Source organism: Aptenodytes forsteri, unplaced genomic scaffold (assembly GCF_000699145.1).
Source record: "Aptenodytes forsteri isolate BGI_AS27 unplaced genomic scaffold, ASM69914v1 Scaffold243, whole genome shotgun sequence".
NCBI lineage: Eukaryota > Metazoa > Chordata > Aves > Sphenisciformes > Spheniscidae > Aptenodytes > Aptenodytes forsteri.
The window spans coordinates 2,050,015-2,075,296 of NW_008795314.1; the positions used below are offsets into that span (position 1 = coordinate 2,050,015).

Here is a 25,282-nt window from a genome sequence, read left to right on the forward strand (position 1 = left end):
TGCTCCGCTCCTCCCTTAACTCAGCACCATGGCTGAGAAAAGCCCCCTGAAGCCATGTCCCACTGAGTGGGGTCAGCCCTTGCAGCGGGCCTGCAGCGTTGCAGCAGGCTGAGAGGGGAGGGAGGGAGGGAGGGAGGGATGAGCAGAGCGAAGCAGCGGCTGCTTCAAGCTGGGCTGGGCTCTCCCCTTTCTTTGGATGCCACCTGGTGACCGAAGGCTACAGGGACAGGGCACAGTCCTACCCACCTGATGAGGAGGTCCCGCAGGTAGGCGAACTCACAGTGTGTCGTGTTCTCCACTGGTGGGAAGAGAGAGAAACCCATCAGCATGCACCCGCGGCATGAATGTGGCAACCACTTGGGGTGTGGAGGGCTGAGATGGGGACTTACCCCCAGGGGCTATAGGGTGCAGGACTCAAGAGTCCTCTTTGCTGCTGTAGGCCGGTGATTTACCCAGGTTTCTGCCCCAGCTCAGCATGACCAACTGGCTGGTGAGGTCTGACTGAGCATTCCCAGTCCCTTCCCACCATCTTCCACCAAACGAGGGAGCTCCCAGCAGCATCTCCCACCGTGACCCCCCCTTTGGACCAACGCAAGCTTAAGAGGGCCCCAAACAAGACAGGGAAAGGGACAGGGTGAGCTTTGCAGCGAGCGCCGGGCACGGCCCCACAGAAGTGTTTCACCTATAGCTTCACCACGAGCACCCTGCGACATCCCAGGCACGTCAGTGACTCTGCTGCCCGGGCTGCCGGTGCTGCAGAAGGACGCGATCTCTTGCTGACAAAGGCTACTGCTGTCTGAACAGGGCTTGGAGCAAGCAAGAGTGTTTGCAAGAGGGAAAAATCAAGGGGTGTTGCTCCACCACAATTTGATGGCTCGCAGTTTACCACGCATTCGAATTTAAAGGATCAACTCCCTTTTTTTGATTTTTTCCACCCAAACAGGCTTGAACATAATGCAGAAATGGCAAGACAACAAATAACACTGTTCTGCAAAGGCTGCCCGTGGGCATGGCTGGGTCCCGGGGTCTCCCCATGCTGAAGGCAGACGCCACATGCAGAAGGTGAGTGGTTTAATGAGCCCCATTAAACTCAGAGCTTCCAAGGACAGAGCACAAGAGGGCAGCAGAGCTTTAAAATACGTTGATCTTCCTGGCGTCTTTGTTAAGGCAACCCTCAACACAGATTTCCTATTAAAAAGACTCATAAATGAGAGAAACCCATGAAATGAAGGGGAGGAAGATAAGACGGGTGGCACTGGGGACATGCCAGTTGGCTGTCAGGGGCAGGGAAGTGTGTAGATGTACTGGAGTCAGGAGCCTTCATCTAGCCTTTAAACCATGATTTAAAATGGGGGATAAAAAAGGAAGATGCTGATGGGATGAGGATGGAAGAAGGAAGAGATCCCACAAAGGCACCAGCCAATGCATGGTGGAGGGTGCAGAGACCTACAGATGCTGGGGAAAAGGCTCTAATCTGGGCTCGAGACACAAAGACGTCAGCACTGCACTTGTGTGCCCTCAAATCCAGCCATCATGCATTTAACTGCAACCAGCAGAAGCCAGGCCGCAAGAAACCCAGAAGTGTCCCCTCCGGCACTCAGCAGGCCCCCAAGCTGCACAAAGGCCAGGAACTCGGCGCAGGAGCATTGGCCAAAGTGTTTTCAGTCCCCAAACACCGGGGAAGTGACTTTTTTTGGAGGGGCAGGGAAGCACTACATACACCTTGACTTCTACTGCTGGTTTTGGACCTCATCACCTTCTGTCAGGGCAGGGAGATGGGCTCAAGAGGTAGGGAAACAAGGACAAGGTACCTTCAATGGTGCCCCACTTGGTCTTCCTTCCAAGGATTCTTCTTCCATTAACCTGGTACTCCTGGTCACTGCCCACCACTGCAAACGGGATCATTTCCTGAGGAAAGAGGAAAAAAAAGGTTCCGTTTTCCTCCTGAAAACCGGTCAGGAAACCAAGCTGGCGAGCAAAGTCCTACGTCAAGCTGTTTTCAGGAGAGAGTTTCATGGGATGAGCTGGTCTGTCCCTGATGCTCCTGAGCAGCATTGCCTGCCAGGGACCACAGGCAGCCCAGGAGCCGGGCAGCAGCATCTCTTGCACACGTGCAAAGTCCAAAACCAGTCTAAAACCAGCCCAAAACCAGTCTAGCCCAGCACCTCATTGGCAGGCACCAGCATACAGCCAGGGCAAAGGTATCACGATGCTTCCCTGGGAATCGCCCCCAGCATCTGGCAACCCGTGGCTCAGTCACTTCCTGATCCAAGGTGGTATCTTTGCACTTAGAGTCCCTAGAAGACTTTTTTCTTCCTTGAATTTGTCCATTCCACTTTATTGAGCCACAAACTTGTTAGCTACTTCCTATAGCAAGGAATCGACAGCCACGAAAGCAGAACGGCCTATGGGCAAATTACCTCCGGGTGCCGGGAAGGTTGCTCCCCTAGCCAGGGATGGGCAGACACCGGCACTCCCTGCCCCTGGGGCAGGGCAAGCGGCCACGGGACCTCCCTACCCGCTGGTTGCTGAGGGCACCTTTGAGGAACGGGACTGGGGGAAGGAGCAGCGACATGGACGGGAGAGGACACCTTCCCCAGGTACTTTCCTCACCCTCTTTCTGCCCCTGCTCTGAGCTCTGGCAGGATCCTCCTGGGCAGACCCCCTGGACAGGGGCACAGCAGCTTTGGAAAGAAAATAGAGGCACTTTGCAAGAGACCCCCCCCAGGACATCACCAGCACCCAGAGCTGCAGGACCCATCCAACCTGCAACGCCACGCACTAACCCTGAATTTCTCATTCACTAGCCGATCTTCAGAGTCTTCATCAAACTCCTTCTGAGGATACACGTCGATCCCATTGGCAAGAAGATCGGCCATTATCTAGGAGAGAAGAGCAGAGAAACACATGACGGAGACACGGGCAGAGGAGCTGCACTCCCACCACGGCGGCAGCTCCCAGCCGACCCAAGAGGCTCTCATGAGCAATGCCCAGCAGCAACATCTTCCCTCTCCATCCTAAACACTGCCCACCTTCAGGAGAGAGACCTGTGTTTAACTGCTACACACCTATCAAGCGCTTGCCATGGAATCTCTGCAAGAACCTGGTGCTAAGACACGGTTCAGGCTGAGTGAGATGAAGTTATATGAGCTGGGCGTTGCTTTGGGGTTGAAAAAGACAATAAGACAATACAAGCTGCACCAAGCAATGGGGAATGTAGCGGCCAGGCACATAACCCAAAGTTAAAGAGTTGCTTTCTGGTGTCTGCTTATGCTCCTTGGAAAAGGAGTACAGCAGTGTCTGATCCGAGGGGACAGGGACACAGACAGCTTGGAAAAGCGGCCTCTAAGGATATTGCCTCTGTGCAAGGGGAAGAGATGCTGAAATCTGATTCCTGGGTGGAGGCTCAGCTCACGGGGAGCATGGAGGATCAGCCTGTTCCAACAAAGCTGCAAACCCAAACCCAGCCTGCGACCCAAACCCAGCCTGCGCGCCCGCTCCCATCACTTCCTATGGCGATAAACTCCTCCGCGTCAGCCCTACGCTGCAGGCTGGCAAAGGAAGCGGACCCAGCCCAGAGAAACCCCCCAGCCAGCCTCCCACCCCCCAGCCAAACCCCCACACTATTTTTAGGGGAACAACCCAACAAAGCCAACTCCCCAGGGCATCGGAGCCCATTCCACTAATTCAGTGCAGCGCTGGCATCAACCTAGGTAGCCTGCAGCCAGACTGGTGCTTCACCATCACCTACCCACCCCGATCCAAACCCAAAAAACCTATCGCCTCTCCGAACCAGCTACACCCCCAGATGCAGATGGGGCTCTGCTTTTTGGAAGCACGCACACAGGCGTGCTGGAGCAAAGGGAAAGGGTCCCAGCCTGTGCCCACCTGGACTGATTGCCCGTCCTCTCTTTGCACCAGCAGACCTGGAGCCGTGAGCGCGAGCCCCTTGCAGAAGGGGCATTGCAAACACACCACGTGGCTACGTGTTCTCCCTCCATCTGGAAGGATTTTGGGGGTCTGGTTACAATCAGGAATGTAATTAGAGATAGGGCGAGCTCATCCTGCGCTGAGCCGGTGCAGAGTGGGCGAGCCAGGTGGTCTCCCCATGGTCTTTCATTACACAAGGATGGTATTAGCAGCCGAGAGCGCCCAGGTGACATTTTAGGCCCCAGACTGACTTTGTAGTCCCAGAGCCAGCCAGCCACCCCCAGACACTCAGATGCGTGCACTTGTAACCTCTGAACGGAGCCAGCAGTCTGCAAAAGCCACTGCAGAGAGCAGATGTGGCACCGCGGACTCACACCCCCATCCTCCCACACCAGCTCCTCACAGATCTCCGTGCAAACAGGCTGACACACTGATCAAGCCCAGCCTGGATTACCTCTTGGCTCCATTTCCAGCCATCCTCTAGCTCACTGCGAAGGGAACTGCTTGCAGACTTTGGATTCAGTCCCCAAAACCAGATTGGATATTTCAGTGCCTGATCCTGCTCATCAAGAAGTGGGAAGACACTGGTGCGGGAAGGGCTGGCTGATGCTTTTCTGCACAGAGGCACTGAACAAACCCCTGGCCAATGTGCCATCCTCTCCATAACCAGTGGACGTGGCCCCTAAAACTGTCCTTTCCCTTCACTTCACTTCCCTGCAGTTCAGACTCACGGACCAACGAGCTTGGTGGCTTGCTTACTTCTGCAGGGAATGCTGAGGCCATCACGCCTGCAGCCACATCCATCAGCTACCCGAATGGATTTATAGCACCTTACCGAACCCCAAAGAGGGGCATCTCCACCTCTTGGCAGCACCAGGCGTGCACGGAGGAAAGCCCATGCCTTGCTGTGGATCCAGACAGCCTCCTCGGCTCCCCACCACCAGCTCCCAACCAAGGCGATCAAGGGAATTTCATGCCTTGCTTCCCCCATAAATCTTGCCCAGCTGAGCTCAGCAAACCCACACGTTTTTTTTCCTGGTTCCTGTATCAGTGTATGGTGCTGCTCAGGAAGGGTTTTTCAGCCTCTATGTGCAGCACCATCAACCTCCCAAAATAACAAAACCCAGCCTGAAAATAACAACAACAACAACAATAACAAAGGAGGCAGGAGAAACAGGCCCCAAGACTTAGAGCTCGAAACTTATCCTGCACTGACAAAGATCCAAGAGAAACACAAGGAACTGCTTGGAGCACAGGCCTTTCCTCGGCCACGTGGGATCGCTCAGAGCTGCAGCCGGAGGAATGCGCTGGGCTCCCGGCCAGGTGCTCGCCTTCCCAGCCCTGCCGGGGGAAGGCTGGGGGAGCCAGGGAAGGGGGAAAGGGGCAGGAGGGGATGGGGAACAAGAGATGGGAGCCCAGATAAGAGCCGCCAGCCCCTTACCCTTTGTTTGAAGTAGTCCCTCTCCTCCAGCGTTAACGTGTCGGCTTTTGCAATCACGGGGACGATGTTGACCACTTTGCTCAGGCGTTTCATGAACTCGATGTCTAGCGGTCGGAGCCTGAAAAATGCAGCAGAAAACAGGGGATTCGCGCACCGGTAGCGAGGTAGGGGGCTGCTGCAATCCCCCAGCAGAGGGGGACCTTCAAAGACTAGACACAGAGGGGGAATCGCTTCCTTTGAGATAGGACAAATAAAGACATTTTCTGAAAAGCACAACAGCACACGTCCATCTCAGAGGCGGTTGCAGACAAACACTTAAAACATCTCCCTTTCAAAGCACCCCGCTATTGCCTGCGAACCCTCGCAAAGCCCCGTGAAGTGGGAGAGGGCTTTTCTCTCTGCACGGATGCTTGGCCACAGAGCACTGCAGAAACTTGCCCAAAGCAACACGCGTCCTTGGCGAAGCCGGGATGAAAGCACGGGCGATGCTGGCTGCGGGGCCATCCCACCCACGATGTACAAATCAAGCTGGGGAGAGACCACGGTGTGAAACCTCCTCCAGCCCTATCCAAGCTGTCACCCACTGTCACCCACCAGCCAAGGACAGCATGACGTGGAAATGGCCACAGGTGACTATTCCTGCTCACACTCCCTCCTGCGCTGAGCACCAGCCCGCTGTCGTGCACGAGCAAGGATTGCATCTCGCATCCATCGGTTGGGATTAAAAAAGGCTCTGCTAATTCTCCAGGGGTTCACACAACACAGAAGAGATGCTGCTTGTTCCAGAGGGCAAAAATGTCAGAAAATCTTTACAACGAAAGTCTCAGCAGAGGAAAGCTGCACAGATTGCATAACCCGCGCTGAGCACCAGCCCGCTGTCGTGAACGAGCAAGGATTGCATCTCGCATCCATCGGTTGGGATTAAAAAAGGCTCTGCTAATTCTCCAGGGGTTCACACAACACAGAAGAGATGCTGCTTGTTCCAGAGGGCAAAAATGTCAGAAAATCTTTACAACGAAAGTCTCAGCAGAGGAAAGCTGCACAGATTGCATAACCCCAATGATCAACCCCTCGGGAAATCCCTCCCTGCTAAACATTCCCGCTGACAGCACGGACGCGACCTCCGGTGCCACGCTGCTCCACGTCCAAGGGCTGCAGTCCAGCTGCAGACAGCAATGAGGGCGCCTGGCCATGACCCTCCCTCGCTCCTCAGTCCTCCCTGAAGGTGTTTTTACTGCTGGGGATTCCCAAGCCAGCTAGAGGAAAGCCCTCCTTGGGACGCCTCCACTTGCCGCAGATCCCCCTCGGTAGCTCTGGAGGTGATGGGGACACACGCCCATGCACGACAGTTTAGCAGATGTTGCCTTGAAAAAGGAAACCTGGAGGTCCCAGGGGAGACCAGGGTACAGGAACACCTTTGGGGTGCTCATGCATTAAGGAGCCTGTTTGAAACGAGCCCTCGCTGAAAGCACACAGGGAAGGGGCAGGAAGGTCAAAGCCAGAGCCCCAGAAGCAAAGGGACACCTCTGCCGCTCGTACCTCCTCATGACCTCCGGTGGTGGCATGTGCCAGCAGGACAGGAGCCAACTCATCTTTGGTGAAACTGGGGCAGAGAGAGGCAAAGTCACCTTTCAGAGGAGCCGTAGGCTTCAGTGGCAGAGCTGGGGCCAAGAATGAGACCTCCCAAAGGGCAGACCAGCCCCGTGCCACAAACCAGAGGCCCATGGCAACAGGGAAGAAACCAAAATAAATGGGACGGTGACTTAAAATGCCCAGGTGCGAGCAGGCACCCAGCAGGAGCCCTGCATGGGGGAACACGGAGCAGAGCAGAGCGCTCAGGGAGAACATGGCCAAGAGAACACCTACTGCCAACATGCTCAAGCCAAACTCCACCATGGTCTTCTCGGGCCCTAGAAAGGGCTCAGAGACCCCTGCAGACCGAGCACGGCTCCTGCAGAGCCAGCAAGAGTCACACGAGTGCAAAAGGGAAGGGGTTGATCCTGCTCCTCGGCAGTCACTAGGCAGTCACCATCCCGCGAGGCCATCGCTGCCCAGCTCCAGTGCCAAGGGAGGGACATCCAGCCCTGGAGAGACCCACTCAGCTCCGGCTGATCCGAAAAGGGCAGCTCGAGGCTGCTCCAGAGCAGCCAGCACTGGTGACCCAGCTGAGCCCTTCCCTGGCCAAACCCACTCCTCTCCCAGGGATCAGGCTGGACCGTGCCAGGTGGACCTTCTCCCCGCACGCTAACGGCACGCGTAGCCCAGAGCACGTCGTTAGCGTGCGGACAAATGAGTTCCTAACACAAACTCAGGAGTCACAGATCACCCTGGGCCCCAGGAAAGAAAGAGTTTGGCTATTAAAAAAAAAGAAAAGAAAAAAACACAAGGAAACCCCCACGGACACATCTAAGCAGACTTGCTGCTGGCAAACATTGTTTGGAGCTCTGCATAATGTATTTCCCAGACCTCCAAGGAAGTAATGCAGTTATGCTCCTTTCCCAGCAGACTTCTTTCCCCTCCTCTCTCTTTGCTATTTTTCAAACAGTTTTTCCCCTCTAAAAGCCTCTTCCCTACTGAGACTGTGTTCCTGCCTCTTTCATCAGCTTTTCTTTTAGAGTGAAGACCAGGATGCATATGTAGCCGATGCAGATGAATTCACAATCAGCCAGACATTTGAGTTTCAGCTCGACTGACACATTACTGGGCCCTCACCAATACCCGGAGGATGCCGGCAGTGAGCCTGAGAGCAGGAGGCAGAGCCAGAGCCAGCCCACACCCCTGCCCATGTCCACCAGCATCCACGCAGGCGCAGTGACCGTGTCCCACACTGGTCTGCATCCAAAGCCAGAAGAGCCCAAGGCACCTTTTACATGACTCTGCTCCAATGGGCTTCTGCAAGTGCCTCATCCATGGAGGTCACCTCCCATGGGCACCTCCCTGCTCCATCCTGGAGAACAGGAGGGGAACCAAGGGACTCCCCAGAAAGGCAAACTGTATGTTTTTAGGGTATTTTGCAAGTTTCTAGATATTCTACCAATTCCCGCTAGGTAGCCCCAAAAAACCTTGAGTATTTAAAAGAAAGTGATTCTTTTCACTAAGAACAAGCCCTGTCGCTAGGTGTCACGTTCAGGTGAAGACACCAAAGGAGAATAAATGGCTTAAGGTGATCACGAGTGCAAAGAGCCTGATTTGCACTAATAGCCTAGTACAGACCCAGGCAGACATGGCCAAGGTCACAATGGGGCAAGCCCAGACCTAATTCCTCTTAACTCCTGCTGCGAGGCACAGCCCAGGACAGCAGGGACTTCTACTGGTATCTGCGGGGACCAGTTTTGGTGTTTAACCCCCACCATCCCGTGACAAGCCACAGGCACAGCAGCACTGCCCTCCACCGGGTGTTTGAACTCGGTTCACCTCCACAAAGCATCGATGCCAGAACCTGGCGAGGATTAGCAGTGAAACCCTTAGATATACAAATGCACAAAACAGCAAGAGAAAGCGAGTTATTTCATTTTGGGTGCGCGCAATCTGCTCCAAGCAGATCACGAAAGAGAAGGTAGAGCTCAAGAAGAAAAAGCATCTGTTTTCTTCCCCTTCCCCAAATGGTCCCCGATATTATTAACTTGCAACTAGACACATACACACTTTGGGCTTTGCTGGGAGGGGGTGGAGGAGCTCTAAGGGAAGTGCATGGGCTGGAGCAGGAGCTGCCCGAAAGGCTCCAGCCCACCCCAGCCGGTGCTGGTTGCTCCCCCATCCCCTCTTGCTATGGGGCTGGGGAAAGCAGAGCAGCTGGGTACACGTTATCATGGCTGGGCACACGTTATGGTGGCTGGACACACGTTATTTCTGCATTGCCCACAGCCAGCGTGCACGAACAGGATCTAAGCAGAGGCTCATTCCTGCTGGTTCCCTTGAAATGCCTTTATAGGAATCAAAATTCACGGCGAGCTGCAAAGTTATTTCCTTTTGGTTGTGCCCCAGATCAAACTAGCAGCAAGAATTTGAGCCGTGCATTAAGCAAACACCAGCGAGCACCCAGCAGCCGCCCAGCCCCTTCACCAGGACCCGCCAGCCTGCTTAAGGGACCCGGCGGGCACCCGAGAAGTGCAGCTAGCGGGGAAAGCGGCAGTGGGTGTCAGCCCGTCAGCCAACAGCTCTGGTACACACATAAAAGGGGCTGCCGAGGCCGGGGTGGTGTTTCAGAGTCCCTTTTCAGAGCCGAACGGTGCTTCACAGGGGTCAGAGCGGAGATATTTATTGGGTGGCAAAGAGCTGGCCTTGCGCAGCTGCAGCCAAAAGCCCCTGCCAGCACGCTACTTAGCCTTCGCAAACATGGTTTTACGGGAGTGTTACAAGAAGGACAGGGGGTGTGCGAACTAGATAGGTTGCAAAGCCTGCTCCGAATTCCCTGCAAAGGGAGGCAGCAGCGGAAACTTCTCCGCTGATTAACCCTTGAGCTGCCCAGATGGGAGGGCCAGACTGAAACGGAGCTGAGCAACCCTCCACTCCAGCTTCTGAATCTGTGCACTTGGCTAACTTTGCTTTTTTCCCCCCTCTCCTTCCCTTTTTATTTAAGAAAAAAAGCAAGCTCTCACCCAATGACCTGGCAGGCTTCGCCCTGGCTGCCTGCAGTGGCCACGTGCCAGGGCAGGGATGCTGAGTCCCGTGCTGTGCCTGACCATGCGAGCGGGGAAGGACAGACAGACACGAGTCACCGCCGCTTTGGTTGCGTCACATGGTGAGGGCAGCAATTCCCCAAAGGCAACGCGAACAAGCCCCGTGCAATCAGTATCCCGGGACTGATGGCACCAAGCATCCCGGGACGGCAAGCGGCACGGGAAGCACATGGATGGTGCCATGCGGTAACAGTGGGGTCCTCCACAGCTGGCTGTGGTTGTCCCTAGGGCAGGTCCCTGCAGCACTATGAGCCACTGCCCTTCCCAGCCGTGCTCCCCATTGCCTCCCAGTGAAGCCAGAAGCACCAAAGCAAGGACCTGGATTCCCTTCCCATACCCTTCCACGTGGGACCACGGACCACCTGCCTCAGCAGAGGCACAAACCTGCACTCAACCTTGCGCAACAACCCCATGACACGGCCTCCCAAACCCTTGTCCTCCAAAATGAGTGTGACCCTCTGCTACCAGCACTGCCGCAGCAGCTCCACCCCGCAGGAGAGGTGGCCATGCCATCCATTCGTGTCCATGGACCACGGGAAGCACTGGGGGAAGCCTGTCCGTGATGATGAGAAATGTAATTTGGGCTTCACAAGGGAGCAGAAAGGAAACCCAACGCGTGCTCAAGCTCTCGGAGAAGCAAAATTTCCCACTGACTTCTCCCTCCCGGTGGGGTTTGTCCCCCTTCATTCATTCCTTGGCTTATCTCTGTCCTGTGGCAGGAGGGGACGTGTGAGCCGGAGGCCGGCTCTGACACCGGGGCAGGAAAGCGCAGCCCCCTGAGCCGCAGCCGGGGAGCGAGCGCCAGCCCCAGCCGGGCTATCAGGCTACCGGGAAGGAGGATCAGCGCAGGGCTCAGCAACAATGGCCTCCAACCGCTGGGCTCGCTCGGATATTGGAAACACATGTTCGTTGGAGAGAAAGAAAAAAAGCAGCTGAAGTTCCACGCAATTGCTGTTAGCCGGCGGGTGAGAGAAACCAGAGCGCACGGCTGGAGAGGCTCCGGTGGGGGACACGGGGACGGGGCTCCATGCCACCGCCTGCGCGGCCCAGGGAGGGCAGCCACCACCCCCCAAAATCTGCAACCCCCGTGCGGGTGCGGTATCCACGGGATCTAAGCATCGGACGTGCTTTTAAGGGTTAAACACCCAAAGCAATGAGAAAAAGCTCAAGCATAGCTAATACTGCAACACCCCGACCTGCCAAGGCAGGGTCTGCAGATCGGAGCTGAGATAAGCAGGACCAACACGCTAGACTGTCCTAAAAATGTCATCTCCCTTTGAAATGTTTTCTGCTTTATCGTATTAAACCATAAACGTTTCGTCGGCCCCTCAGCTCCCAATCGACAGCCGGTTACACAAGAAGAGCATAACTGGCCCATGCAGTCATTTTATTCCAGTGAAGGATGCATTTTTGGTCTACCCACTGACAGAAGCAAAACAAAGTCTTTTCTATTGGAATAAATCTCTACAAGGGGAAGAGGAAAAAGCTGACATTAATACAGTGCTGGCGGCTTAAGTTTACTTTTGAAAACAGACCCAAAAAAATCCCCACGCAGACAGAGCCAGAAGTAGAAGAAATTGACACAAATCAAAAGGAAACTTAGGTCTCGTTTTATGTTGTGATACTTTAAGTCACATTTTTCAAGACACTTTAAGTGCCCCAGATTTTCACTGTGGGCTATGTGCCTAGGAGGAAAAAAAAAAAAAAGAAAAAAAATAGAGCGAGATCTGGGCCTTTGATGCTGTCACTTGAGAAGTGCCAGAGCCAGGAGAGCTCTGCGCTGGATAAACTGCATCCCACTTGCAGACTAGTCAAACAACCTACAAAATACCCTTAAAGGGTGAGGGTGTTCGCTCCCTCGGTAGCACGAGGAAAACCGGCTTCTCCCCTTACAAAGGCACAGCAAAAAAAAAATAATGTTCTGTTTGCAAAGGCAGCCAATTTGAGAGCTCAGCGATTGGTGTCCATCCTCGGTCGAGCAAGCAAGGTGACCAAAGCAAAGCAAGCAGCTAACTGGTGCTCAGGGAGGCTTTGATGGCCCCTCAGAAGAGGAAACGCCACGTATCTCTGGGGTACAGCAGCTCTGCTGTGTTATTGCGAGGGCTCCAGATGCTACAAGCCCTAGGAAGGACAGCTTCACGCTGTCCTCAAGCTCCTCAAGTCCCCAGGAAACACGGGGGGATCCCAAGGATGACCCTGACGGCTGAGCTGCCCGAGACCAAACGCAGGAGAGGGAAGCCCCAAGGATCTGAGCGAGGACGGCAGGGTACGTACGAGTGGCCAGTGGCTGGGATGAAGTATATACAGCAGTGCACCCGCGTGTCGGGGATCCGCTTCTTCCGGTTAATGTTGATTTCCTCCTGCAGGTACTTCTCGTATTGGTCGTTGATGAACTTCATGATGGGCTGCCAGCTGCAGAGAGAGAGGAACACGGGGCAATGGGTTTGTGTGAGGGATCTGGACCACCCTGAACCTCCCACCTGGCCTGACTGTGTGAAGAAGAGCCCGCCGAGCCGGGGATGCACAGCATCTTACAGAATCCCATAAAACAAACCAATCCAAAACACACTCAAACACCAAGCTGCTGAGCAGGGCAGTCCCTCAGCTCTTCGCACCCCGTTGTGGCACAGCAGCAAGAGCAGCATCAAACCCCACAAAGCCCAGCCCAGCTCACGGTGAGGAGAAGGCACCTCCCACCGGCTGGCCAGCCCAGCCCTGCCCCGGCCCGGGGGGGCCGTCCCACACAGCCAGCCACTGTCCCAGGGACTCCTGGCAGAGTTCAGCCTTCAGAGCCACATGAGCGAGGTCCAGGGACCAGCCATGCTGGCACACAGCTGCTCCCGGACGCGAACAAAGGTTGTCTCATGCCCGGAACAGCAGGATGTTTGTGAGCTCTCGCAGGGTCCAGGGTCAGCCCCGGGGAGCATGGCACTGCGCTGCCACCCACAACAACCCTCTCCTCTGCTCCCCACGCAGCATGGGTGGCAGGGGACCAGGCTACGGCCGTCGGCACCAGCTCTGGGTCAGGATGCCCCGGGGCTCGGCTGCCTTCCCTCTGCACCGGTCCCCACGTCAGCGCAGCCAACTCACCAATTCTCGTTGTTGATGTGGTCTCCAAAGCCCGGGGTGTCGATGACCGTCAGCTTCATGCGAACCCCCTTCTCTTCAATCTCTGAAACGGAAAGGAAAGCTGGTGCGCGAGGCAAGCGTTGAAGGGTGCTCTGGCCAAGCCCACCCTCCCAAAATCAGCTGGAGGGCTGGAGCTTGCTCCCAGGGAAGAAACACACCTTCACAGCTTCTAACAGGCACAAATCATCCCTCCAAAGGGATGCAGCAGCACCACATCTGCCCTGAAATGCCACCCCCCATGGCCACCTCACTTGTTCCCTTCCATCACAATTAAGTCAATGCTGGTGGATAAAGAAAAAATAGATGTTTTCTCAGCCCTGCAAGCATCTCTGGATGGTAAAAGCCCCTTCAGAGAGATGAGAGTGGAAGTTTAGTGGAGGTCCACAACTCCCGCAAGCCCCCAGAGACACAAGGCAGAGCAGGACCAAAAGCCAAAGCACCAGGTGGGATCTGCAGAGCCTCACCGTGAGTGATGGATTTGATTTCAATGGTCTTGGGGATCCGCTCTTCAGAAGTCGGCTGCACAGATTTCCGGCTGATTTTGGATTTGAAGAGGGTGTTGATTAACGTGGATTTCCCCAAGCCGCTCTGACCTGGAAATGGAGGTCCAAACTCCCGCAAGCCCCCAGAGACACAAGGCAGAGCAGGACCAAAAGCCAAAGCACCAGGTGGGATCTGCAGAGCCTCACCGTGAGTGATGGATTTGATTTCAATGGTCTTGGGGATCCGCTCTTCAGAAGTCGGCTGCACAGATTTCCGGCTGATTTTGGATTTGAAGAGGGTGTTGATTAACGTGGATTTCCCCAAGCCGCTCTGACCTGGAAAAGAGCAGGATAAACCACAGTCAGCACTCACTCGTTTCCGGGCTATTTTTTCAGGGGCCAGAGGATGGGGACACTGATGGACTCAGCCTGCACTGGATCTGCAGGAGGGAGGTAAGAGGTGCAGCGGCTCCCCTGCAGCCTCCCCAGCTCAAGAAGCTCGAGTCCACCCTGGGCAGGAGGATGCTGCAGGCAGCAAGCACCTTCCCTAGCTCCAAAGCAGCCGGCTTGGTGGGAGAGAGCAGGGCAAGAGCCAGTTCCTTGCATCCAGCTGAAATCATAGCAACCCTGAGGACAGGCAGACACCGTCGGGGATGTTTTAAGGGCTGCGGTGACACTCAGCAGCACGGGGACCAGGGGACCCCAGGAAGGAGCACCCCAACACATCTGTGCCTTTACCCTCCTGCAGCCTCCCCTGTCCAGCTCCACAGGGAAGACTTAGGAGCAACTTGGCAAGCCCTTAGCTGGACAGGATTAACAGCAGCAACAGCCTTCCAAACCCCAGCCCTGCAGCATCCACTGCTGCTTCCCAGCCGGACTTGCTTTTGCAGTCGGACCAGCTGCAAGGACCCTTTCAGGCAGGTCTAGGCCAGGAGCTCATCTGAGTCCCACAAACAACGTCCCAGGAAGCACATCAGATTCCACAACTTCAGAAAAAACAGCTTTTACAGAGAAGCATTTTTGTGCTTTATATCCCAGAGCTGAGGTCAATCCATGCAGAAAAGACACCAGCAGCTCTCGACTCTCCAGTGCAGTTGTCCCACGAGCTCAAAGAAAACAGAGAAACTCCTCAAAACGCAGGGAGCAGTCACTTGGCTTCAGAGCAGATGTCCCATGCCCCCTGCGATCACTGCAGAGCTCCTGCACACACTGCGGGGGCCCCTTTGGCCCCGTTCTGCCAAGCCACGTTGCAGCCAGCTATCGCGGCACCGCCGCCGGCATGTCCCTGGCACCACGGAGTATCTCTAAGCATGAAGCCAACAAGGATTTCACCTACATCCTCCAGGGCCCTGAAACATCCAGGCTGCCAAAGGCACCCAATGCTAAGCCAACGGTAGGGTCAGCCGGCACATCGGCACTGGGCATCACCTCCTGGCCAGCCCGCTCCCTGCTCCCTGCTCAAACAGCAATTTAGAGCAGAGTTTGCAATGCTACCGATGGCACGCTGCAATCCAGTACAGCAAAACCCTGTTCACCAGCCACTATCACAGCTGGGTTGCAAAAGAAACACATGGACCAGGCTGGGGTCTGGTGCTCCTGATCCTCTGCTGCCTGAAAACGCACAGGGCCAAGTGCAAACAGGTCTGGAGCTGCGAATGCAGAGAGCCAAAGTGAAGCTCATCATTAAACGGAGCGTGTGGGGAGAGGGAGAAAGCGGGGCGACACACTGCTAGTGCTAGAGCTCCTGGTAGTCGGTCTCTGCATTCGTGCCTGTCCAAGCCGCTGGAGCCGGACTGCCTGGAAAGGGACCAGAGGTGAGAGACGCCGGCAGCCATGGATGCGATGTGCCTCTCTGAATCATGGCTGCAGGCTGACCTTGCCGAGTGATGGACGCGGCTGCACCCCGCAGACCCGATGGCTGAGTGCAGGGCAGACCCGCTCCCACCTCCCCTGGTTTGCAGCCCAGCACCTTTCCCTGAGCTGAAATCAGGCAGGGAAAGAGCGGCTGAGCCCCACTGTGCCTGGCCAGCTCTCCTCTCCTTCCAGCTGCTCTACACCAAAAACTGAAGACAAAAGACGTGCTTTGGGGCTTTTTTTAAGCACAGACCTTTTTTCTCATCTCCACAGCCTTAGACAACACGCGGCTAAGCTGACCTCAGCCTGAAGCCTCCTCTCAGAGCTTTGGTTAGGCTGGCGAAACCCTTTTGAATAGGGACCCTGGTACACAGGGTACAGGATTTTCAAAAGGCCCCATCACAAGGACACGGTGTAGGTAGAGCGATCCCATGCCAGCAGTGGTGCTCAATTCCCACCTCCCGTCCAGAAGTCACCTCCCTCCTTGCATCTCCCACCTGTGAAACAGGGATTGCAATGATTTCAATGCAAGGACTCGCAGCTTAAGACCGGATGGGAATAAAGGAGCTAAACTAATCCCTAGAAGCTCGACCATCCCCTGGAGAAATGCAGCAGGATGAGGGCTGGCTGCTGCCTCCCAGTGTCAGCAGAGCATCCCCTCCCCGAGGTGCTGCTCCTCCCGCATCCCTCCCTGTGTCTTCTGGGAGGGTCAGAGCTCGACTTGTTTATGCTGCCACGAATTCCCCAGCCTGTAAACAGTCAGCCCAGAGCCTGCCAAGGGAAGAACAATGTTTTCCAGCCGCGCTGCAGTACGGGCTTTCATACCACACACAGCGCTGCCAAGGCAAAGCCGGGCCCTTTCCTGAACATCCCTCTGCATCTGCAAAGCAGAAAGCCGAGGCGCTGCTGCAGCACAGCCTGCTCATGGAGGGACGGGTGCCTCTTCTGGCAGGGAAATGGGGGCTCAGCTCAAGCAATCTCGCTTACAGACTCTCAGGATCAATGCTGCAATCCCTCCGTCCTGGGCATACTGTTCCACTGGCAGCAAAGAGCTGGTTTTGTTAAAAACCCTTGCAAGAACCTGCAGCAACCAGGTTTGCAGCGATCTACCAGCCTGGGGAGCCCTCCCCATAGACCAATTTGTGTATGAAAATATCAAAATGAGAAAGGCAGAGCATCAGCAGAGCTCACTGGGAAGCTACAGCACACTAATATCTTGTACAGAATTAGCAAACTCTGGATCAGGCCCTCCCGTAACCCCAGAAGCCCCCCAAGGCCGTGGGGGCTCCTACCCCATGGGCATCCCTGCACAAACCCCCAGCCCTACACAACTCCTTGCAGGAGGAAGCGGGCTGGCGAGACCACACCACCATGCCAGCTCCCCTGGGAGATTCAGGCAGGGAGAGCTGCTGCCCGCACAGCCCGGCCCTGGGGAGCACAGCCCAGCTCACACAAGGGGCTCCACAGGACCAGGCCAGACACCGATAGCTGGAAGAATGCAGAAAAGGCTCATTTCTTTTCCCTTTTCCCCCTCGCACAGCCTCCCATGGTGCCTGCCCAGCCCTTCAGTATACCCAGCATTTTGCTGGCGAGTGGCTGGTGCAGTCCCTGGCACCGGGAGCCCAGGGGCTGCAGGAGCACAGTCCCCTACAGCAGAAGCTGCAGCCAGAGCAGTGGCGATACAGCCAGTGGCCTCTAGCTGAAATAAAGCTCCTTCATCCCATCCACCCTGCAGCCTCGGAAAGCTAATGAACAGGAGCTTGCAGGCAGTGGGATCTGGGGATATAACTTCCAGCCCGCCCTCCCTGCAGGTGGACACCCTCTGGGACACTCTTATTCCCCCCGTGCCACACTGCAGGTCCCCAAAGGAGTCACCGGTAGCAGAAACTGTTCAAACCGAACAACCACGCCATGCAAACCCTCTTGCTGCTCTTGATTCCCACCAGTAAATCACACGAGGCATTTCTTCCCTAGAACTTGTAGCGCGGTTGCATCTGCTGGCTGAGCTGCTCAGCACAATCTCTTAAATACAAGAAAACTCACAAGCAGGAATTTTAGCTAAATTGCTGGAAATACCAGCAAAGATCAAGGCTCTGGTATACCAGTAGCAGTGCAACCCTTTGAGCTCTAACATGCTCTCTGACTGCTCAAACCAGCGCAGGGCTCCCAGGAGAGCAGGCAAGGGAGCTCTCTGCAAGGCTTCGGTGAGTCCCGACCCCCCTCGGGGTGTTCCCCTCGGGGACGTGCCTATGGGTAACACATCCCAAGGCGCGGGAAGATGCGTGAGACCATGGGCCACGTCACATCGCCAGCTTTAACGACAGCTGAATTCAAGCCAGCTCCTCGGGAGCGAGGTTTGCTGACTCCTAAGGCAAAGACCCCAATGCTGAACCCGAGCTGCTGCTCCTGAGGAGGCTCCAGAGAGGACAAATGTCATCACAGAAGAACAAAAACAACTCGCCGAGCACGTTGCGGGCAGCTGGCGCAGGGGGAGAACTCACCCACAACCATGATGTTGAACTCAAACCCCTGCTTCATGGCTTTCCGTCTCATCTGCTCGAGGATGGCGTCTATCCCCACGTAGCCAAAGTCCGCAGCCGGTTTCTCCAGCCGCGTCGGCGCCGGCTGCTTGGGGCCGGCATCCCGTGGAACGTCCGTCATGCTGGGTGCGTGGCTGGGAACTGCCTCTGGACCTGCGGAGGCAAAGAGAGGGTGGTCAGGGGTGGCAGGCAGTGCCGAGCACACCGGGATGCTGCTCCTGGCAGGGAATGAAAGGAGCTGCCTGTTGCATCCGAAGCGGGAATAAAGCACATGGGGGGATTCAGGGCACTGGGAGGCTAAAAGGGAGGAGGCACACGGGATCTTCCTTCACCTGTAATTACATTAAATTTGGGATTCCCCTTCTTAACTTACTGGATTCACCTTGATCCCTGCCCACATCACCAAGCCTGCCGCAGCAAAGGGATGCTGCTACGGAGGGAGCAGGCACACCAGGTCCCACGAGCAGCCAATCTGCCGCCATGGAGCAGGACCCAGCGCTGAGAAAAGTCCTCGGCACAAGTCCAGGAGTTTATTTAGTGAGTGACGAAGGCTTTTAGCAACACGGCCCTGTGCCCAGGCGCTGCCGTTAAAGGCTTGCAGACCTACACAGCCTGCCCGCTCCTCTGTACCGCTGTAATTACAGCGCTATGCAGATTGCTGGTGGGAATGCCTCGTGGCCACGTTTCGGGGAAATGGATGGCTTTGCAGACACAGAAGAGTCCTCGACATCTACTGACACGTGCCCTCCTCAAGCTCCAGCTGACGCAGGGCAGAGGCTGGTGGCCTCAGCTTGCTTCTCGCTGAAAAACCAAAAACCAACGCATCTGCATCAAAACGGGTCGTGCCAGACAACACCCACGCAGTCACGAAGCTTTCACAATCCTGCTCTAATTCTGCCGATATCCGACCAAGGAACCCAAACCCTTCGACTTCCCGCAGAGACAGGGCGCTCACCTCCCTTGCAAGACAGCTCCAGGTTAGCAAAGCTCTTCAGGAGAAGCAAACATACACCTACTGCCTCATTTAACACCTTCATAACAAAAATCGGGAACCACCTACTCCCCCAGGCACCAGCCAGGAGCATCTGCCGCCGGGAAGGACGAACTGCCCTCAATATACTACTGGGCAATGCAGTCTGCTCCCCCCCTGCCCCAGCAGCTCTGCGCTGCCCGCAGTGGGCACAGCAAATATCCCGAAGGCAGAGCATGCGCAAGCTCAGCCTGGTCCTTGCAAGCTCCTGGAGGTGTCAGTCATGCAGGACAAGCTCCTCTAACGCTGGGACGGAGAGGCAGGTTTTAGGAAAACACACTTCTGAGAGCCCTCCCCACCCTGGGCTGCTGCTGATCGATGCCCGGATCGCTGCAGCCACCAGCCCAGGCAAGCATTTTATTTTTGTTAAGCCTTTTGCAAAGCTTATTTATTTTTTTATTATTTATTTGATTATTGTTAATTAAAAAAAAAAAAAATAATTACAAAGGACTTATTGCAAAATCCTCATCCTCATTCCTTCAAACAGGAATATGGATCTCAGCTCATCTGCCTCACCCCACTGTTATTTCTGGCCTTTGATGAGGCGCTGCCTGGTTTTCTCTCCTTCCCTCTGAAGGAACTTGTCTGTAGGAGCATGGCTGGTCCAAAGGGGCTCCTCCAAACACAAGCCTGTCATCCCTTCTCCTCCGGTGATGGGCAGGAGCCGCGGGAGCAGCATCAGACCGGAGCCTGCCGGGGTCTGCAAGGCGGAAGCGCTCGTTTCCTGTGAGCACAGCGCGCTTCCACGCGCTCAAATACAGGCCAAGCAGAAAAAATGTATAAAAATAATAAAAACCAAACCCAGAACTGATCCCCAAGACCACTGGGTCACTCTGAACCTTTTTTCCCAACCCTCAATCCCAGGCTGTGCAGACCAGCGTTACTCACAGAGCTGCTAAAGAGCAAACACGCCGTAGCTGACACGCGCGGTAGCACCACGCTCCTCCCCGGCACCAGGCACACGCGGATTCAGGCTCTTGCACAGCTGGCAACACGCTGCCGCGCTGCTCCCTGCAAAGCCGACTGGCCCGGTGTGCCTGAGGTCTCGCCACAGATCCCGAATTAGCCCCGTTCCAAAACGGCAAGGCCAGAAGTGGAAAAAATCCCTACATACCACTAGAAAGAAAAAAAAAAAAAAAAAGACTAAATCACGTGGAAAATATGCTGCCACCGGCAGCAGCGCTGGGTTATGCAACAGTTTTAACTCCTGCAGGCACCGCTTGCACACATGGGAGAGAGCCCGAAGCGCGCTGGCCCCGCGGGACAGGACGGCAGCCTGGGACATTGGTGCAGATAAGGTCCAGCAGAAATTAAGAAATTAAACAACTGGAGCAGAAAGCCATCCTCCGCTTGCGATAAAGGCCAGGAGCACCTCCAGCACCTCCTGGCTGCTGCTCATCTGTCAAGCTCTGCTAACGAGCAGCCAGCAGCGTGCAGAAGAGGCTGACCCCCTCCCTGGGCAGGGGGACGTGCAGGCCAACCTGTCCCCGGCACAGGGAACAGATGCTACGTGCTGCCTCACCACGTTGCCTTCAGTGTGAGAAGGAGGGCTCGGCAATCCCCAGTCCCCAGCAAGACAAAAGCCACAGGAAGCACGGGGCGATGGCAGGCAGCGGTTTGTCACTGTGGAGCACGCAGGCGCGCTGCCACCCGGGATGAGCTCGAGCAGCACAGCCGGCAGCACGGCCCACGCTGCTTCGGCTCGCCTGCGGGGAAAAAGTGATTTAAAGGACATTTTCTTCTAGCACCTAGCTCCTGTTTGGGAAAAAAATAAAATAAAAATTAATATACTGCAACTAGGAGTGGCTGCAGGACAGCAGGGGTGCAAAGACACAAATGCCCCAGCGGCACCAGCAGACTCCCAAGGGAAATGCTGCAACCCAGACCTTCACTTTTCTTTTTAGCTTCCCAGCACTGAGCTGGTCTTTTCTTAGCAAGGTCTCCAGCACCCCGCTTGGCTCCAAGGGGTTTGTGCCAGCAAAGGCAGGATGCAGCCGAGCCACAGGACCACTCCACAGCACAGGCACACGGGGATGCTGTGCTGGGTGGCAGGGAGCACTCCCGGCAGACGCTTGTCTGAAATAGAAAGATCCTAGAAATAAATTGGAGCAGAAGCGGTGGCTGCCCGGGACGTGCCACAGGCAGATCCTGTACTTGTTTGACCCATTGTGCTCTCTGCGGGGACGGCGCCAAACCTGCGGCGCTCTCGGTGCCAGCGTCGCCGAGCCGACCCTTCCAGAGCGCTGCAAGGAGGGATGGATTAATAAACAGTACAGTTTATTAATGTACTGTTCTGACAGTACACCCAGTACTGTCAGAAATTCCTGATTGCCACCGAGCCCCTGGCAAGAGCAGGATCAGACCTCACGCACCACTGCTTCACCAGTGCCACCGTAACACGGCTGTTTGTCCCTCCCGTGGGGAGGGAGGCTGGGGAAACGCGCGGGCTGCTCGCTTTGCTGATGCGGGGAGAAAGCCCAGAGCCTGCAGCTCCCTCCAGCTCATGTGTTCCTGGATAAACATGAAGCACACGGGAACATGTGCTTGTGCCATATTTAGACCCTCTCTGTCAGGGAAACCCCCTCCCACATATTTAGACCCCCTCTGCCAGGGAAACCCCCTCCACGTGGGCACGGGAGATGTCGAGACGGTCAGGGCAGCGCTGCACCGAGCAGGAACAGATCCACCACGGCTCCAGCCCGGGCGCCAGGCTGACTCAGGACAGCTGCTCCAAAGTTGATTTTGCCAAAGACTCTGGGCTGTTGCGCTGTAATTGATGCACGTCAGACACGAGCCAAACCCAACATCTGCGAAGCAGCAGATGAAAGGCACCCCGCAGGGAGAGGAGCCCCAGGGAGCCCCCCGGGGAGCCCCCCGCTCCTGCAGCCAGCTGGATGCCGTGCGCGGGCGGCCGTGGGATGGGCTTTGCGAAACGCTGCTTGCGAGGGGCTGCCAGCAAACGGAGGGCTTAGAAATGCTGCACCGATGCCACGCGGCTGCAACAACCTGGGTCGGCTGCAGGCAGGGGATGCAAACGCAGGCCGTGGGCTCGCCCGAAACCCCGAACCCCAGGGCTGGCGCTCCTCATTGAGGATTTGGGAAAGGGATCTGTAGGAGACTGGTGTTTCCATTGCAGATACACGAGGGTTAAATAACCCTTGCAGAGGCTGAACCAGGAACGTCTCGTATACCCCAGCTCCCGGCTAGACCCAGCAGCTCTATGCTCTGCTCCAGCGATGCACGGGGAGTGGGATGCTGGTGATCTGGGAGGGCAGAGCTGATCCTGGAGCAGGGCTGATCATGGACCTGGTGCTCAGCGGCTGCATGGAGCCAGCAGAGAGAGGCCAGGAGGCTGCACCTCTGCCACTGCTGCCCACTGCCAGATTCAAACCATTCGCACGCTATATGGATGCACACGCCACCAACAGAGAAATGCTAACGCTTGCTGGGTAAGTCAAAGAAACATTCCTCGGATGCAGGGAGCACCAAGCATTTGCCACCTTTTGGTGATTTTTCAGCTGGTTCTGCAGAGCTACAAGCACCCAGAAGACCAGGACGCTGCGGTGGGGGTAACTCCCCTTCCCTCCACACAGCGGAGACTGGAAACACCACAGGCTTCCAGATTTGTTGGATGGGTTCACAGATGGGCGAACACGGAGAGAAGATTCACAGCAGCGAACAGCAGTATATGAGGGCGTGAAAACACAACCGCTTCCCAGGCAGCTGAGCATCCACAGATGTTTTCGAGGGAGCAGCGCGGACCAACTAACCTTTCAATTTTTGGGAGCAGCAATCTTTTAAAATTGTGCCTGTAGGGTGTAACAGAGACGTTTTTAGAACCAAAGAGTGAATTTATAGTTCCTGGTTAACTACAGCCAGCCGGCGGGACTGCAGCACGTACAGCCTCCGGGGCCTCTCCCCTTTGCACACCGAGGTGGTGACCACGAGCTATGGAAATGGATCCAACCCGCGGAGGAGGTGGTAAAGCCACAGCTTTCCCTTCTAGGGGGACAGGAGGAGCCAGGAAGGAGGGAGGCAGCAAAGCCGGGGCTGGATGCAAACCCAGCATGGCCCAGGCACTGCTGCTTTCTTCGGCTGCCCGGTCAGAGCCACTGCGGGATCCCCCGGTGCTGAACGCAGCAGGCCTGTGTTGGTCCCACAGGGATGCGTGGGTACCAGGGAATGTGAGGCATGGCTTGGTCCGAAACTGGGGGGCCAGCCAGCACCCTGGAGGAGGGCTCAGCCTGGCACGCAGAGCCACCGCCGCAGACCCTGCAGCACCAAACTGTAACTAAGGGACATTTCTATTACTCAATTGCAATCATCTGTGCCTGGCTGGCAGAGCCAGGCCCAATCTGGAGCCTGTCCCTCTCATCCCTGGGCACCAGGCTATGGTTTCAGGCTGGCCGCCAGCCCAGGCCCACCTACCAACCGGTTATGTTTCCTTCTCGGCTTGCATTTCCACCTGGGTGCCAACAGACATGACCTAGAAATAGCAGAGGATGCTTAACTACACTTCATTAGACCAAATCCACCCAAGAGCTGTCAGAGAGGTAGCCAGGTACCTCCTGAGCATGCAAGATGCTCCGGGCTTTAAGCTTTTTACTCAAGCGGGGGGATAAATCCATTTTCAGAGATCAAAAAAGGAGGCAGTGGCTAGGCAGGGCCACAGTGCCGAGCCACGGGCACACACCGTGTGCAGCTGCGCAGGTCGAGCCATCCCCGCTCGCTGTATGTGCTTCCGTCCTCGCTCTCTGCGTGCTTCCCCCTCCCCACTCCGGAAACCGTCCTCTGCAGCTCACCCCTCTCTCCCTCTTTCATTTACAAGAGATGGATGCTCCAGGGCTCCCCGTCGCTGCTTCCCTTCCCAGCTTAACCCTCCAGCTGCCGCAAGCTCCGGTCGCGGGTGTTCCTGGGCTGGGATGAAGGGAGCTCATCCCAGAGGTCAAACCGTGGTGCCAGCTCCACCTGGACACAACCTTGAGCGCTTGCAAACTGCTGCCTGCGAGCTCAGGTGCAAGCCCCTGTGCCACTTCAGTGCACCCCAGGTACGGCGTGAGGCCGACCACCACCCTTCCCCGGCTCAGACACGTGCCAGCCCTTGCAGCCGAGCCGGCAGTCGTACATCCTCATTTCTCCAACCACGTGAGGCAGCAGCTCTAAACCACTTAGAGAGACCCGCAAGGAGTTACGCTGTTCTCCTCCTGTTTGCCCAGAGAAGTTTAAAAGGAAGGAGATGATCATAAACAACCCCAAGTCTTGCCTGGTCCAGTCTTGCAAACCGAGCCCCAAGCCTCGGGCACGCGGAGGTCTCTGGCCATGCAGCCGGAATGGTGTCCCTCCATCAGCAGCTTCGCCCGGAGGTGGAGGGAGAGGTGACCCCGAGACCAGCCCTGCCTCGCTGGGGACAACCCCATCGCAGGGGAACTCTCCTGCACACCAGTGCCAGCAAAAGCTACTCCATCAACCGGCCTCACACAGCAAAACGCCTGCAGCCAGCGCAGCCCTTGCTCCCCACAGACAGGCTCGGGGTGCCTGTGCCCGGGGGGTCTGAGGACCCACACAAAGCTGACTCCCTGGTGGGTCTGGGGAGGGGACCCTCTCCCAACCCCCTGTCCACCCTGGGCGATGGTGTTGAGCACGGGAGGGACGTGGAGACCCTTCCCAGCCCCTGGGCAAGAGAAAGCACCTCTCACCCCTGACACCGCTTCTCTGCAGAGAAAACAAAGAGACAGGCAGCGCTCCGCAAACTCAGCTTGCCCAAAAAAGTGTTGCAGGAGGAATGCGTCCCGCCGCGGGCCCCGCACGGGCACCTCGGCACAGGCACCTGGCACGGCTGGTTGTGCCCAGAGCCGCCGTGCTTCAAACCCAGGGCTGACCTCCCACGCCTGACCGAGTTACTGACTTGTGCAGCTATGGCAAAACCAAAAACGGCGAGCCAGCGGCGCCGGGGCTGCCAGCACCCCGAGGTACGGGAGTAACCCGTGCTCAAGGAGGGATTTACATCCTGGGGTTTTTAGTTTAGCTTTTTTTAATATTTTTTTTCGGGTGGGGGGGTTCTTTTTGTTTTGTTTTTTTTGAGGGGTAGGGGGTTTTTTTGTTTCTTTTTTGTTGTTTTTTTTCCACGAAGGGCAACTGCGTCCCAGACGCCCCGAGAGCCCGTTTATGGGGGGCAGCGGCTGCAGGAGGGCGGGCGA

At 56.1% G+C, this 25,282-nt stretch overlaps 1 protein-coding gene across 1 annotated transcript in view; it reads right to left on the bottom strand.

Moving 5' to 3' along the window:
• The window catches only part of SEPT9 (septin 9), a 65,835-nt gene that overhangs the window by 5,265 nt on the left and 35,288 nt on the right, over window positions 1-25,282 (bottom strand). Inside the window, exons 2-8 of the mRNA XM_019472134.1 lie at window positions 18,017-18,208; window positions 13,869-13,997; window positions 13,141-13,222; window positions 12,325-12,462; window positions 5,372-5,489; window positions 2,787-2,882; window positions 1,812-1,908 (exon numbers count right to left, since the gene is read on the bottom strand). Coding sequence (XP_019327679.1) covers window positions 1,812-1,908; window positions 2,787-2,882; window positions 5,372-5,489; window positions 12,325-12,462; window positions 13,141-13,222; window positions 13,869-13,997; window positions 18,017-18,208 — 852 coding nt within the window. The remainder of the gene's footprint in view (window positions 1-1,811; window positions 1,909-2,786; window positions 2,883-5,371; window positions 5,490-12,324; window positions 12,463-13,140; window positions 13,223-13,868; window positions 13,998-18,016; window positions 18,209-25,282) is intronic.